At 42.2% G+C, this 16,691-nt stretch overlaps 1 protein-coding gene across 10 annotated transcripts in view; it reads left to right on the plus strand.

Moving 5' to 3' along the window:
- Positions 1 to 11,595: 11,595 nt before the first annotated feature.
- Positions 11,596 to 16,691, plus strand: part of ZNF346 (zinc finger protein 346) — a 56,687-nt gene continuing 51,591 nt past the window's right edge. For 9 of the 10 annotated variants that reach the window (XR_007516195.1, XR_007516192.1, XR_007516193.1 and 6 more), the window contains exon 1: positions 11,596 to 11,788. Coding sequence is in view for 4 of the 10 variants with exons in the window: in XM_049874388.1 (XP_049730345.1) it covers positions 11,635 to 11,788 (154 nt within the window). In the remaining 6 variants the exon portion in view is untranslated. Of the gene's footprint in view, positions 11,789 to 11,884; positions 12,076 to 16,691 lie in introns of those variants that run through there. The other variant, XM_049874386.1, reaches the window with a different exon arrangement.

Raw genomic sequence — 16,691 nt, forward strand, 5'->3', positions numbered from 1 at the left:
CCCTGAGTTCAGACTTCTACCCTAAGCTGTGAGAAAACAAATTTGTTTGTTAAAGCTGCTTGTCTCAATGTCAGGATATAAGCCGTCATGGCCATCTATTGCACCTAGACTCTCATTCCCATGTGGCTCTGAACATCCATTCTTCTACCCCCAGGGTAGCCTAGCAGAGCCTGGAGTGGCTGGAGTCCCTGGACCACTGTCACCTTGGTCACAAGAAGGAAGAACTTGTCTAAGAACGCACCATTTCATATGTTCATTTTCTATGTGAGCTGTGATGTAGGAAAAGTTGGGAAGCACTAATTGAATCTAACCCAATCCTCCTTTTCCTCCTTCTCAAAATCCTCTGGAAATTCCAATCTGCAATCAGAAAACTCCCCTATACCCTCAATCCATCTGTCTTGGTCATCTAGTGCTGCTATAACAGAAATACCACAAGTGGATGGCTTTAACAAAGAGAAGTTTATTCTCTCACAGTCCAGTATGCTAGAAGTCCGAATTCAGGGTGCAGGCTCCAGGGGAAAGCTCTCTCTCTTTTGGCTCTGAAGGAAGGTCCTTGTGATGCATCAGTCTTCCTTTGGTCTGGGAGCATCTCACACAGGAACCTCAGGTCCAAAGGACACACTCTGCTCCTAGCACTTCTTTCTTGGTGGTATGACCTTTCCAACTCTGCTTGCTTCCCTTTCGTTTTTATATTTTGGGAGATAAAAGGTGGTGCAGGCCACACCCCAGGGAAACTCCCTTTACATTGGATCAGGAATGTTACATCCCACCCTAATCCATTTTAACCACAGGGAGAGATTATGATTTATAACATGTAAGAAAATCACAAAATGGAGGACAACCACACATGGCCTAACCAAGTTGACACATATTTTGGGGAGACACAATTCAATCCATTATACCATCCTTAGAATGTCTCTGAATTAAAATCTGGCCATCCCCTGAAGACAGTTTCCCTACAACTCTGAACACACTAAAAGATGACCCAACCTGAGAAGGGGACTAGGGCTGCAGTTTTCCTCAGTAGCATCCCTGCTGTTCTGGATCAATCCCAGGTTCTGGGTCAAACAACACCTCTTCACACCCTGTTAGTAAAACCTAATCTGTAACAACCTCTGACAGCTAGAGATGTGTTCCCAGAAGTGACGAGTAGAAAGACTCATATGAAGTAACCCAGATCCCATCCGTGTCTCCACTATGGATTCAATGCCTCTACCATCCACACTAGTCTTGTCACCTCTATTATAGTCGTTAACACACACTCTCTGGTCTTATGTATATAGTAGACACAGTGAAACCTGTGAGAGGCAGAACTCGATGGAGCTGCCTTATTTTTCTGGGTCTTGCAAGTTTTCCACCTTTGACAGGGTGCAGCCTTACCACTTTTCTATCACTATTAGCGGAAAATAGTTTTCTTCTCTGACAGTTTGCTGCCTTGCACTGGTTCTGGCTTTCGTAAGTTTTACTGTACTTTTATCTCTCTCACTGGAATGCAACCTTTCTGAGAGCTGGAGCTATAATTTACTAAGCTCTGTAGCATGAGTTTGCACGCACATGCGCACACAAAAAATCAGTGTTTACCTGTTCCTTGGTGAAGTCCTTTCCCTGGGATTGTTCATCTCCCATAGCAACAATACACAGTAGAATGTGTTGGAAATACTTCTCATTTTCCACAGGGAGAAATACATAAAGTCTGCCTGACAAATATAAGGGATCACTTGCACTGCCAGGTCCTAGCAAGGAGTCCAGGCCTGGGCCACTCTTTGTCCTTACATAAGGACAAAGCAGAAAACAGGTGATAATGAGGGTTATTCAGACACTCAGTAATGTATAGCTCTGGGATCTGCCTCAGCGGCACAAGGAGAGCCACTCATCTCAACCCCGTCGGCATTCATTAGAGAATAAATAAGGCTATTTCGAGCATCTAATTGTACTGGGAGTGGGGGAAGGGGAATTGTTTTCCAATAATATGTACAGCAACTTAAGTTAGTCCACTCATAGCATTTGTTCCATGTGTTAAAAAAATATCCTTGTGCGTGCTGGGACTTTAATAAAAATGTCCTTTATCCCTTGGGATTTCTGTATGAATAATTCATGCTATTCAAATATAGATGCCTAGAACTCTTCTTTAAGACAAATTAGTAATGTATAATCATTGGCATTTAGGCTGATCATTTGGTAGGGCAAAAGGGCATGGATTTTGAGACTAGAGGGACACCAGAGGTCATGGTCCTCAGACCCTCTGTTAGCCCAAGACTGGAACCATTCCTGAAGCCAACTCTTCAAACAGGGATTGGACTGGACTCTAAGACAGAAAATGATACTGGTGAGGAGTGAGCTTCTTGGCTCAAGTAGACACACGAGACTATGTGGGCAGCTCCTGTCTGGAGGCAAGATGAGAAGGCAGATGGGGACAGGAGCTGGTTGAATGGACATGGGGAATATAGGGTGGAGAGGAGGGGTGTGCTGTCTCATTAGGGGGAGAGCAGCTAGGAGTACATAGCAAGGTGTGTATAAGTTTTTGTATGAGAGACTGACTCGATTTGTAAACTTTCACTTAAAGCACAATAAATTAAAAAATAGAAAAAGGACATGGATTTACAGTTTGAGGACCAGTTTTTAAGCAAGGGCTGTCATTAACTAGCTCCGTGACCCTGATAAAAACTTTGCCTCCCCCAGTCTGTTTCTTCTTTCATCAAATGTGAAAATAATCCCTCATAGGCGAATCGCACTGAGGATTTAAATGTTACACGTTAAAGGTGCTTTGTAAACTAAAGCACTGCAAAAGTATCAGTCATCTATTGCATTAGAAGTTCCAGAACCTGGCATGAGACCTGGCACAGAGATAGTGCTCGATATTTGTAGTATAAATGAGCATATTCCACTGAAAGGCTATGTGACCTCAGCCAAGAAAATTAATCTCTGTCTCTCTTGGGCATCCTCTGATAACACGTTCCCCCTTGATCACTGGGCTACAGCCATGCTGTTCTTTTTCCTGTTCTTTCAACGCACCAAGTGCATTGCTGCCTGAGGGCCTTTGCACCTGCTGTTCTCTCTACCTGAGAAACCCTTCCCCAGGTCTTTGCATGGCTGTCCCTTCTCATCAATCAGGTCTTAGCTCAAATGTCATTTTCTTCAGAGGCTTTCCCCAGTTACCCTGCCTAATGTTCCTCCAACATTATTCACTCAATTTGTATTCCTGTTTTATTTTCTCCTTAGCACTTATTACTTTCTGAAATGCTCTTATCTGTTAACTTGCTTTATTATACTGTCCTCCACTAAAAAAAAAAAAACTCTACTAGAGCTTCCTTGTATGTTTTGTTCACTGCTGTATTACAGTGCCCAAAACATCACCTAGTTCATAGTAAACAATTGAATAAAGTTCAAATAAGGAAATCACATTAAAAACTTTGTTCACTCAACAAGTATTTTATATATACCTACTAAGGGCTGACTTAATTATTGTTGTTGTTAGGCACTGTCGAGTCAGTTCTGACGCATAGCAACCCTACGCACAACAGAACAAAACACTGCCCGGTCCTGCACCATCCTTACAATCGTTGTGATGCTTGAGCCCATTGTTGCAGCCACTGTGTCAATCCATCTTGTTGAAGGTCTTCTTCTTTTCCACTGACCCTGTACTTTCCCAAATATGATGTCCTTCTCCAGGGACTGATCCCTCCTGACAACATGTCCAAAGTATGTAAGATGTAGTCTTGCCATCCTTGCTTCTAAGCAGCATCCTGGTTGTACTTCTTCCAAGACAGATTTGTTCATTCTTTTGGCAGTCCACAGTATATTCAATATTCTTTACCAACACCACAACTCAAAGGCATCAATTCTTCTTCAGTCTTCCTTATTCATTGTCCAGCTTTCGCATGCATATGATGTGATTGGAAATACCATGGCTTGGGTCAGGTGCACTTTAGTCTTCAAGGTGACATCTTTGCTCTTCAACGCTTTAAAGAGGTCCTTTGCAGCAGATCTGCCCAGTGCAATGCATCTTTTGATTTCTAGACTGCTGCTTCCATCGGTGTTGATTGTGGCTCCAAGTAAAATGAAATCCTTGACAACTTCAATCTTTTCTCCGTTTATCACGATGCTTCTTATTGGTCCAGTTGTGAGGATTTTTGTTTTCTTTATGTTGAGGTGTAATCCATACTGAAGGCTGTGGTCTTTGGTCTTCATTAGTAACTGCTTCAAGTCCTCTTCACTTTCAGCAAGCAAGGTTTTGTCATCTGCATAACGCAGGCTGTTAATGAGTCTTCCACCAATCCTGATGCCCCATTCTTCTTCATATAGTCCAGCTTAATCACTGGAAATACCTTTTTTCAACAACATAAACAATGACTATACAGGTGGATGTTGCCAGATGGGATACACAGGAATCAAATCAACTACATCTGCAGAAAGAGATGATGGAGAAGCTCAATATCATCACTAAGAACAAGGCCAGGGGCCGACTGTGGAACAGACCATCAATTGCTCATATGCAAGTTCAAGTTGAAGCTGAAGAAAATTAAACCAAGTCCATAAGAGCCAAAGTACAGCTTTGAGTATATATTACCTGAATTTAGACACCACCTCAAGAATAGATTTAATACACTGAACGCTAATGACTGAAGACCAGACAACCTGCAGGATGACAACAAGGATATCATACATGAGGAATGCAAAAGGTAATTAAGAAGACAGGAAAGAAAGAAAAGACCAAAACGGGTGTCAAAAGAGACTCTGAAACTTACTCTGGAATGTAGAGTAGCTAAATAAATGGAAGAAATGATGAAGTAAGAGAGTTGAACAGAAGATTTCAAAGGGTAGCTCGAAAAGACAAAGTAAAGTATTGTAACGAAAAGTGCAAAGATCTGTAGTTAGAAAACCCAAAGAAAAGAACATGCTTAACATTTTTCAAGTTGAAAGAACTGAAGAAAAAATTCAAGCCTTTAGTTGCAATACTGAAGGATTCTAAGGGCAAAAAATTGAACGGTACAGAAAGCATCAAAAGAAGATGGAAGAGCCCCCGAACGTCCTTTTAACTCAGTGCTGGGGTCACTCCTGAGGTTCGCCCTTTGGCCAAAGATGAGATGGGCCCATAAAACAAAACAAGACTGGATGGGCACACCAGCTCAGGGGCAGAGATGACGAGGCAGGAGGAGACAGGAAAGCTGGTAACGGGGAACCCAAGGTCAAGAAGGGGAGAGTGTTGACATGTCATGCGGTTGGCAACCAACATCACAAAACAATATGTGTATTAATTGTTTGATGAGAAACTAATTTGCTCTGTAAATCTTCATCTAAAGTACAATTTTTAAAAAATGCCAATTTAAAAAAAAAAAGAAGAAGAAGGAAAGAGAATACACAGAGTCACTGTACCAAAAAGAATTGGTCGACATTCCACCACTTCAGGAGATAGCATATGATTAAAGATCAATGGTATTAAAGGAAGAAGTCCATGCCGTACTGAAGGTATTGGCGAAAACAAGCACCAGGAATTGACAGAATATCAACCGAGATGCTTCGACAAACGGTAGCAATGCTGGGAGCATTCATTCACCCATGCCAACAAATTTGGAAGACAGCTACCTGGCCAACTGACTGGGAGACATCCATATTCATGCCCATTCCAAAGAAAGGTGATCCAACAGAATGTGTAAATTATTGAACATTATTATCACCAATAGCACATACCAGTAAAATTTTTCTGAAGATAATTCAAAAATGGTTGCAGCAGTATATACACAGGAAACTGCCAGAAATTCAAGCCAGTTTCAGAAGATGACGTGGAACAAGGGATATCATTGCTGATGTCAGATGGATCTTGGCTGAAAGCAGAGAATGCCAGGAAGATGTTTACCTGTGTTTTATTGACTATGCAAAGGCATTCATCTGTGTGGATCATAACAAATTATGGATAACATTGTGAAGAATGGGAATTCCAGAGCACTTAATTGTGCTCATGAGGAACCTGTACATAGACCAAGAAGCAGTCATTCAAACCAAACAAGGGAATGCTGTGTGGTTTAAAATCAGAAAAGGTGTGTGCCAGAGTTGTACTCTTCTACCATACTTATTCAATCTGTATGCTGAGCATATAATTCGAGAAGCTGGTCTATATGAAGAAGAACATGGCATCAGGATCAGAGGAGGACTAATTAACAACCTGCTATATGCAGATAACACAACCTTCGTTCCTGAACGTGAAGAAGACTTGAAGCACTTACTGATGAAGATCAAAGACTACAGCCCTCAGTATGGACTACCCCTCAACATAAAGAAAACAAAAAGCCTCAAAACTAGACCAATAGGCAACATGATGATAAACGGAGAAAAGGATTTCACTTTACATGGATCCATAATCAATACTCATGGAAGCAGCAGTCAAGAAATCAAAAGATGTATTGCATTGGGCAAATCTGCTGCAAAAGACCTCTTTGAAGTGTTAAAAAGCAAATATGTCATTTTGAGGACTAACGTGCACCTACCTACCTCAAGTCATGATATTGTCAATCACCTCATATGCATGCTCATCATGTGTCTGTCAGTTTGTCATACTATAGTGACTTCCATGTTGTTGTGATACTAGAAGCTTTGCCACTGGTATTTCAAATACCAGCAGGGTCATCCTTGGTTTCAGCAGAGCTTCCAGACTAAGACAGACTAGGAAGAACCTGGCAGTCTATTTCTGAAAAAATTGGCCAGTGAAAATCTTATGAATAGCAGCTGAACATTGTCTGATATAGTACCAGATAAGCCTCTCAGGTCGGGGAAAAAAAAAAAATGCCGTTGAGTCGATTCTGACTCATAGTAACCCTGTATGGCAGTCTAGAACTGCTACATAGGGTTTCCAAGGAGCAGCTGTGGATTTGAACTGCCAACCTTTTGGTTAGCAGCCAAGCTCTTAAGCACTATGCCACCAGGAAGGCACTTAAGATATGACTGGGGAAGAGCTGCCTCCTCAAAGTAGAGTCCACCTTAATGGTACAGATGGAGTAAGGTTTCAGGACTTTCATTTCCTGATGTGCATGACTCATAATGAAAAGAGCTCCAAAAATCTGTTAATAATATCCATTAATAATATGAACATGGAATGTACAAAGTATGGATCTAGGAAAATTGGAAGTTGTCAAAAATGAAATGGAATGCACGAAGATTGATATCCTAGGCATTAGTGAGCTGAAATGAACTGGAATTGGCCATTTTGAATCACATAATCATATGGTCTACTATGCCAATAATGACAAATTGAAGAGCAATAGCGTCGCATTCATCTCAAAAAGAACATTTTAAGATCTATCCTGAAATACAACACTGTCAGTGATAGGATAATATTCACACACCTACAAAGAAGACCAATTAATACAACTATTACTCAAATTTACACACCAACCAGTAAGCACAGAGATGAAGAAACTGAAGATTTTTACCAACTTTTACAGTCTGAAATTGATCGAAAAATGCTGTTGAGATGCATTGATAATTACCGGCAATTTGAATGTCAAAGTTGGGAACAAAGAAGAGTTGATAGTTAGAAAATATGGCCTTGATGACAGAAACAACACCAGAGACCCATGATGGAACTTTGCAAGACCAGCCACTTCTTCATGGCAAATACCATTTTTCAACAACATAAATGGCAGCTATACACATTTTTTTTTATATACACATGGACCTCGCCAGATGGAAATCACAGGAATCAAATTGATTACATCTGTGGAAAGAGATGACGGAAAAACTCAGTATCATCTGTCAGCACAAGGTCAGGGGCTGACCGTGGAACAAATCATCAATTGCTCATATGCAAGTTCAAGCTGAAGTTGAAGAAAATTAGAATGAGTTCACTAGAGCCAAAGTACAACCTTAAGTATATCCCACCTGAATTTAGAGACTATCTCAAGAGTAGATTTGACTCATTGAACATTAATGACTGAAGACTGGACTAGTTGTGGAATGACGTCAAGAACATCATACGTGAAGAAAGCAAGAGGTCATTAAAAAGACAGGGAAGAAAGGAAAGACCAAAATGGACATCAGAAAAGACTCTGAAACTTGCTTTTGAAAACAGAGTAGCTAAAGCAAATGAAGAAATGATGAATTAAAGGGCTGAACGGAAGATTACAAAGGGCAGCTTGAGAAGACAAAGTAGAGTATTATAATGAAATGTGCAAAGACGTGGAGATAGAAAACCAAAAGGGAAGAACACACTCGGTGCTTCTCAATCTGAAAGAACTGAAGAAAAAATTCAAGCCTCAAGTTGGAATAGTGAAGGATTCTATGGGGAAAATACTAAACAACTCAGGAAGCATCAAAAGAAGATGGAAGGAAAATACAGAATCACTGCACTAAAAAGAATTGGTCGACATCCAACCATTTCAGGAGGTAGCATATGATCAAGAATCAATGGTACTGAAGGAAGAAGCCCAAGCCAAGACATTTGGAAGATAGATACCTGGCCAACTGACTGGAAGAGATCTATAATTGTACCCATTCCAAAGAAAGGTGATCCAGCAGAATGCAGAAATTATCAAACAATATCATTAATATCACATACAAGTAAACATTTTGGTGAAGATCATTCAAAAGCAGTTGCAGCAGTATATCAACAGAGAACTGCCAAAAATTCTAGCCAGATTCAGAAGATAATGTGGAATAAGGGATATCATTGCTGATGTCAGATGGATCTTGGTCGAAAGCAGAGAATACCAGAAAGAATACATGTGTTTTATTGACTATCCAAAGGCATTTGACTGTGTGGATCATAACAAATTATGGGTAACATTGTGAAGAACAGGAAGTCTAGAACACTTAATTGTGCTCATGAGGAGCCTCTACATAGATCAAGACGCAGTTGTTCTAACAGAACAAGGGGACACTGTGTGGTTTAAAGTCAGGAAAGGTGTACGTCAGGGTTGTATCCTTTCACCATACCTATTCAATCTGTATGCTGAGTAAATAATCTGAGAAAGTGGAATGCGGCATCAGAATTGGAGGAAGATTAACAACCTGCAATATGCATTAGACACAACCTTGCTTGCTGAATGTGGACTTGAAGCACTTACTAATGAAGATCAAAGACCACAGCCTTCAGTAGGGATTACACCTCAACATAAAGAAAACAAAAGTTCTCACAACTGGATCAATAACAATAAGCAACATCGTGATAAATGGAGAAACTATTGAAGTTGTCAAGGATTCCATTTTACTTGGATCCACAATCAATGCCCATGGAAGCGGCAGTCAAGAAATCAAACGATGTATTGCACTGTGAAAATCTGCTGCAAAAGACCTCTTTAAAGTGTTAAAAAGCAAAGACGTCACTTTAAGGACTAAGGTGCGCCTGGTCCAAGCCATGGTATTTTCAATGGCCTCATATGCATTTGAAAGCTGGACAATGAATAAGGAAGACAGAAGAATTACTGATGCCTTTTAACTATGGTGTTAGCCAAAATGTTGAATACATCATGGACTGCCAGAAGAATGAACAAATCTGTCTTGGAAAAAGTATAGCCAGAATGCTCACTAGAAGCAAGGATGGCAAGACTTCATCTCACATACTTTGGACATGTCATTAGGAGGGACCAGTCCCTGGAGATAGACATCACACTTGCTAGCGGGTCAGTGAAAAATAGGATCCTCAGTGAGATGGATTGACACACTGGCTGCAACAATGGACTCAAGCATAACAATGATAGTGAGGATGGCGCAGAACTGGGCAGTGTTTTATTCTGTTGTACACAGATAGGGTCACTATGAGTAGTAACCGACTCGACGGCATAACGAACAAAACATATGCATGCAAAAGCTGTATAATGAATAAGGAAGACCAAAGAAGAATTCATATGCCTTTGAATTATGGTATTGGCAAATAATATTGAATATACCATGGACACCAGAAGAACAAACAAGCCTGTCTTAGAAGTAGAGCCAGAGTCCTCCTTGGGGGTGAAGATGGCGAGATTTCATCTCACATATTTTGGACAAGTTATCAGCAGGGACCAGTCCCTGGAAAAGGACATCACGCCTGGTAAGGTAGAGGGTCAGCAAAAAAGAGGAAGATCCTCAGCAAGATGGATTGACAGAGTGCCTGCAACAAGGGGCTCAAACATAGCAACGACTGTGAGAATGATGCTGGACCTGGCAACGTTTTGTTCTGTTGTACATGCCGTCTCTATGAGTTGGAGCCGATTTGACGGCACCTAACAACAAGGCTCTGGGCCAAGCTCTATTTCAAGGTGATGAGGATTCAGCTGAGAACAAAATAAAGAAACACCCTTTCTTCCTTGAGCCTTGCCTTTTAGTGGGGAGACAATAAACAAGATAAAAAGTAAAATATATACTATGTCTAATAATGATGTGTTAAGGAGAAAAAAAAGCAGGAAAGGTGGACATGAAGTGTGGATAAAGGGGTAAAATTTGAGATAGGGTAGCCAGGGGAGAAATTTTTGGTAGTGTTGCTGTTGTTAGCTGCCATCAAGTCAGCCCAGACTCATCACAACCCCTGACCATTGAGCTCTATGGAGTTTTCATCGGCTAATCTTTAGAAGTAGATCACCAGGCCTTTCCTCCTAGTCCGACATAGTCTGGACTGAATCCTGTTCAACATCATAGCAACACACAAGCCTACACTGACAGCTGGGTGGTTGCACCATGAGGTGCACTGGCCAGCAATCCAACGCAGGTCCTCAGCATGGAAGGAGAGAATTCTTAGGTAGGGTAGCCAGGGAAAGAAGCGGGGAATTGCGCCTTGAGACCATCTGGGGGAAATGCATTCCAGGAGGCCAGTGTGATCCCGGTAGAAATGAAGGAAGTGTAAGCTGAGTAACAAAGGAAATGAGGCCAGGGAGGGTAAGGGAGTCAGATTGTGGAGGACCATGTTGGTCAAGGTAAGAACTTTGGCTTTGATGAAGTGTGAGATGGCAGCCATTGGAGGATTTGCACAGAGGAGTACTATGATCGTTGCTACAAGAGGAACCCTGGACTGCTGGGTCCTTGATGGCCAAGAAAAAGAACAGTGAGGAGCCTACTGCAATAATCTAGGCAAGAGTTGGTGGCTCCAGAAGATGAGAGGAGGAGCAGGTCTGAGGTTGGAAGATAAAATTTCGGATTTGGACAGTTACGTTGGAGAAGTAGGCAACTGGATGTAGAAGTCTGCAGTTCAGGGGAAGGTCTAGGCTGAGGAACTCGACATATTAGCAGTAATCGAATCATGGAGATAAAGCCACGGCTCTACCACTTCCTAGTAGCACTCTTGATTAAACCAATTCCTGGTTCTGGGCCTCAGTTTCTCTACCAGTAAAGTGGGGAAAATATTTCCAGATAACAGGGCGTTCGTGAGAAAGAAATGCGAGTGCTAAAGGCTGACCGTAGGCAAGGTGAGGACCCAGAGCCACGGGTCGCACGTGCCCTTCCCGTAGAGAGAGGCTGCTGTGGCCCCGGACACCGGCTTGCCTACCGACAACCAATGCTCCCAGGTTCCAGTAGCAGCACAGAATAAAGGTGCCACACTGGGCGCCGCGACGCGGTCTGCGGCACCCAAACCTCGCGAGATTTGTTGGCCGGGCATAGTGGCCCTAGACCCACATCTCGCGAGACCAAGGCGCGTGAGTGGCTCTCGGCCGGTTTGGGCTTGCGGGAAAGATGGAATATCCCACGTTGGGCACCGCGGAGGCCGCGGACGGCGGAGGGGCCGGGCCGTACAACAGCTCGGAGGAGCGGGAGGGCCGGGAACCGGACGGGGCGCGCCGCCTGTGGGAAGCGGTGTCCGGGGCCCAACCTGCGGGGAGGGAGGAAGGTGAGTCCAGGAGCCTCAGAGGCAAGAAGCCCGTCACCCGCCTGCTCGGCCCGAGGTGTGTGGCGGGAGCGCCTGGCGGACCGCGGACCACACTCGCGGGTCACAGTCACACCCCCTGGCGCCCGGCCCGCCCCCTCGCGTGACGCGCGCGGTGACTCCGGGGCTAGTGTTCCTCACCACGGCCGAGGCACCGTGAGTCCCCTCCCCCGAAAATCAGGGCCGCGGCACCCCAAGATTCAGGCCCCCGCGTGCAAATCATCAAGGACCTTCTCACCCTCTGGCCACAGGTTTTGTCCCCGCCCTCTTCACCTACCTGAGCGCCGCTCTTCCCTAGACGTTTCCCAACATACCTGCAGCGAAGCCGAGTACCCCTCACCATCTCTCCCTGACTCCCCACCATCCCAGTTCCCAGTCCCCCCACCCTTAGTGTCTCTCGTCTTTCTCCTCTCAACCCCCACACTTCCGAGGGCTCTGAAAAATATCTGCTTTCTCTTTTTGTTCTTTCTGGCCTTGGCGACAGCCCTGGCTTACCCCTGTTTCTAGATGTCCAGCGTCTACTGCTGGGTTCCTTTTCTGAGATGGGAGCCAGAAGCCTGAGAAACTGGCTTAAATTTGCTTTGACCCCAGCTTCTTTGGAGCCCACCGCCCTCTGCAGCGTCAGCTAGGTAGTTCTACCCAGCTGTACTCAAACCATCTGGGCTTCTGTGCAAATCCCGCCAGGTATCTGCAGGGAAATTAGGTTTCTCTAATAGTTTGCTTGCTGAGCAGACTAATCTTAGAAAATTTAATGAATTGTTTGTGAACTGATTGCTTTGAGATAAACATAAATTTTTGACCCTATCCAAGGCAGATATGTTTAAATTTGAGGTGATACACAGACTCTACCCTGGTGTGTACTTCTTCAGTTTAAGAACAAGTTTAGTCTGACTTCCAAATTAAGATGTGTAGCATCTCTGTGTTCCAACTCATGCTTTCAAACTTGTTTGGTACAAAGTAACTCCCCTCCTAATTTTCTTTTAATTTGACAAACATTGGCTCATGCCTGCTCTGTTCCTAGCAGTGGCTGGGCATCAGAACTACAAAGATGAGGAAGGTACTGTCCTTGCCCTGGAGAGGCTGCAGTCTAGTCCACCAAGCAGACACCAAAACAGTTTTAAAATGTGTAATGGTGCAGTTTGGGGGAGCACAAACAGGAAATGACCTTTGGTCTAGGGGGAAAGGGAGGGCGTGCTCTGGACCTTGAAGCACTAGGTCTGAAAAGTGAACTGTGTATGTGTGCATGAATGTGCAGTGTTACTTATGACCCAGTCCATCCTCCTATTGTCAGTTCTCCCGTATTTGTATAAGGTCCAGGTAGATAATCTGCTACACCAATTTCTACTCACTTTGGTTGTTTTTGTAACAGCTTTATTGAGTTATAATTTACATACCATAAAATTCACCATTGTAATTGTACAATTCAATGATTTTAGTAAAAGTGTAGAGTTGTGTAACCATTACATCAATCCCGTTCTAGAAAATTTCCATCACTCCACATCACTCCTTTGCAGTAAATTCTCACTCCCACCCCCGCCTTAAAAAAAAAAAACCACCAAACCGGTTGTTGTGAGCCAATTCCGACTCATAGCTACCCTATAGGATGGAGTAGAACTCCCCTAAAGGGTTTCCAAGGAGTGGCTGGTGGATTTCAACTGCCGACCTTTTTTTTGATTAGCAGCAGTAACACTTAACCGCTACGCCACCAGGGCTCCCCCCTGCCTTGGGCAACCACTAGCCTGTTTTCTGTCTCTGTAAATAATTTGTCTTTTGGAATCATACAATGTGTAGTCCTTCGCATTTGGCATCTTCTCCTTAGCATGTTTTTGAGGTCCATCCAAGTTGTAGCATGTATTACTGCTTCATTTCTTTTTAATGCTGAATAGAATCCATTATATCGATAGACCATATTTTGTTTATCCATTCATTAGTTGATGGACATTTGGATTGTTTCCAGTTTGATTTTAGGACCCCTCACGCCCTTTGCACCATCAGAGTCTAATTGTGAATAATTCTGGTATCAACATTTGTGTATGAGTTTTTGTGTGGATATATGTTTTCATTTCTCTTGGGTGTATACCTAGGAGTGGAATTGCTAGGTCATATGGTAACTCTCTTGAACATTTTGAGGAACTGCCAAACTGGTCTAAAGTGAGGACGGCCCTGAGTACCCAGAACTTGCAGGTGGTATCTGAAGGTAGGGCAGTCTTGCAGTCTGTTCTCTCAGACTTTGCAGTTCGGCAAACTCCATTGCAGTTGTCTAAACTCATGTAGTCAATGATAAAAGGGCCGATGCATCAGGAAGATATAAAAATTATTAATATTAAAATTATTAAACATTGTTAATGGCATCACAATGTATGTGGGGTCCAGTTTCTCCACATCTGCACCCACACTTGTTATTATCATTATCTTTATTATAGCTATTCTGCTGAATGTGTAGTGATATCTCATTGTGGTTTTAATTTGCATCTTTGTAAAGACAACAAATATTGAACCTCATTTCATGTGCTTATTTCCCATTTGTATATCTTTTCTGGTGAAAAATATATTCAAACCTTTTGCTCATTTTGTAATTGGGTTTTTTGTCTTCATATTTTTGAGTTGTAAGAGTTCTTTATGTATTTGGATGCAAGGATGTGATTTGCAGTTTATTTTCTCCCAAACTGTGGCTTTTTTTTTTTTTCCATTTTCTAAATGGTGCCTTCTGAAGTGTAAAAATTTTAAATTTTGATGAAATTCAATTTATCAATATTTTCCCTTAGGATTATGCTTTTGGTGTCATATCTAAGAACTCTATCTTAACCCAGGGTCGTGAAAATTTTCTCTTTTTATTCCAGAAGTTTTATAGTTTTAGCTCTTACATTTAGGTTTATGAACTATTTTGAGTTAATTTTTGTGTAAGATATGAGGTAAGGGTCTAAATTTTCTGCATTGGGTTATCTAATTGTCCTAGGACCATTTGTTGAAAAAACTGTCCTTTCCCTATTGAATTGTCTTGATGCCTTTGTTGAGAATCAGTTGACCATAGATGTAAGGATTTATTTCTGAACTCTCAAGTCTGTTCCATTCATCTTTATGCCTATTCTTGAGGCAGGGCCACAGCCTCAATTACTGTGGCTGTACAGTAAGTTTTGAAATTGTTTGGTGATTCAGGGGTAGAATTCTTACATTCCACCCAGAAGACTCTAGTTCAGTTCCCAGCCAGTGCACATCACACACAGCTACCACCTATCTGTCAGTCAATGCAGGCTTGTGTATTGCTATGATACTGAACAAGTTTGAGTGGAGCTTTCAGACTGTGATGGACCAGGAAGAAAGGCCTGGTGCTATACTTCTGAAAATCAGCCAGTGAAAACCCCTGGATCACAACAGCCCAATCCCGAACTGATCATGCGCATGACACAGGACTTGGCAAGGTTTCCTTCTGTTGTGCTTGGAGTTGCCGTGCCAGCAGCTAACAGCAACAGTGTCCTATTAGGTCCTTTCATCTGCATATACATTTTAGGATCACCTTGACATTTTCTTTTGGGGAAAACAGGCTGAGATTTTGATAGAGATTGCAGTGAATTTATAGATTAACTTTGAGAGAATTGCAGTCCTGACATTGTTGAGTCTTCCATTCCATGAATGTGGAATGCCTGTCCATTTATATGTTGTTGTGTTGTGTGCTGTTGAGTCGACTCTGACTCGTAGCAACCCTATAGGAGTATAGGTTAGGAGTATAGAAGTATCCCTATAGGATACCCGATAGGGTATCCAAGGAGCAGCCAGTGGATTAGAACTGCCAGCCTTTTGGTTAACAGCTGAGCTGTTAACTATTCTGCCACCAGGGCTCTGTCCATTTATTTAGATCTTTTTAATTTTTTTCAGCGATGTTTTTTAGTTTTCAGTGCAAATACTTCTTCTGTTAAGTTTATTCCTACGTATTTTATTATTTTTGATGCTATTGTGAATGTAATTATTTACTTCATTTCATTATCAGATTTTTCATTACTCTTACATAGAAATTGATTTGTACATATTGATCTTGTAGGTTTACATATTGATCTGGTAGGTGTGTGTGTGTGCGTATGTGTGTATGTGTATTCTTTGGGATTTTCTACATATAAGATCATGTCATCTGTGAAAAAAGACAGTTTTACTTCTTCCATTCCAATCTGGATGGATTTTTTGTTTGTTTGTTTTAGCTCTGTTGCATTGGCTAGAACCTCCAGTAAAATGTTGAATGGAAGTGGCAAAAGTAAATATTCTATCTCAGGGAAAAGCACTCAGTCTTTCACTGCTAAGTATGGTTTTAGCTGTGGGCTTTTCATACATGCTTTTTATCAGGTTGAGGAAGTTCCCTCCAGTTCCTAATTTTGAGATCTTTTATGATGAGTAAGTGCTGGATCTTATCAAATGCTTTTTCTGTATCTAGTAAGGGGATCGTGTGGTTTTGTCCTTTATTCTATTAATGTAGTGTATTACTTTAATTGGAAACCCTGGTGGCGTAGTGCTTAAGTGCTATGGCTGCTAACCAAAGGGCCTGCAGTTCGAATCCACCAGGCGCTCCTTGGAAACTCTATGGGCCAGTTCTACTCTGTCCTATAGGGTCGCTATGAGTCGGAATCGACTTGACGGCACTGGGTTTGGTTTTTATTACTTTAATTGGTTTTCAGGTGTTAAACTAATTTTGCATGTACTTGGTCATATTCTGAATTATATGTTGCTGGATTTGATTTGCTAATACTTTTAAAGGATTTTTACTTCCATGTTCACAAAGGATATTGGTCTGCAGTTGGTTTTTTGTTTTTATTGTGTCTTTGTCTGTCTTCGACCCCTGGTGGCGCAGTGGTTAAGAGCGCAGCTGCTAACCAAAAGTTTG

This window comes from Elephas maximus, chromosome 2, assembly GCF_024166365.1.
Source record: "Elephas maximus indicus isolate mEleMax1 chromosome 2, mEleMax1 primary haplotype, whole genome shotgun sequence".
Lineage (NCBI taxonomy): Eukaryota > Metazoa > Chordata > Mammalia > Proboscidea > Elephantidae > Elephas > Elephas maximus.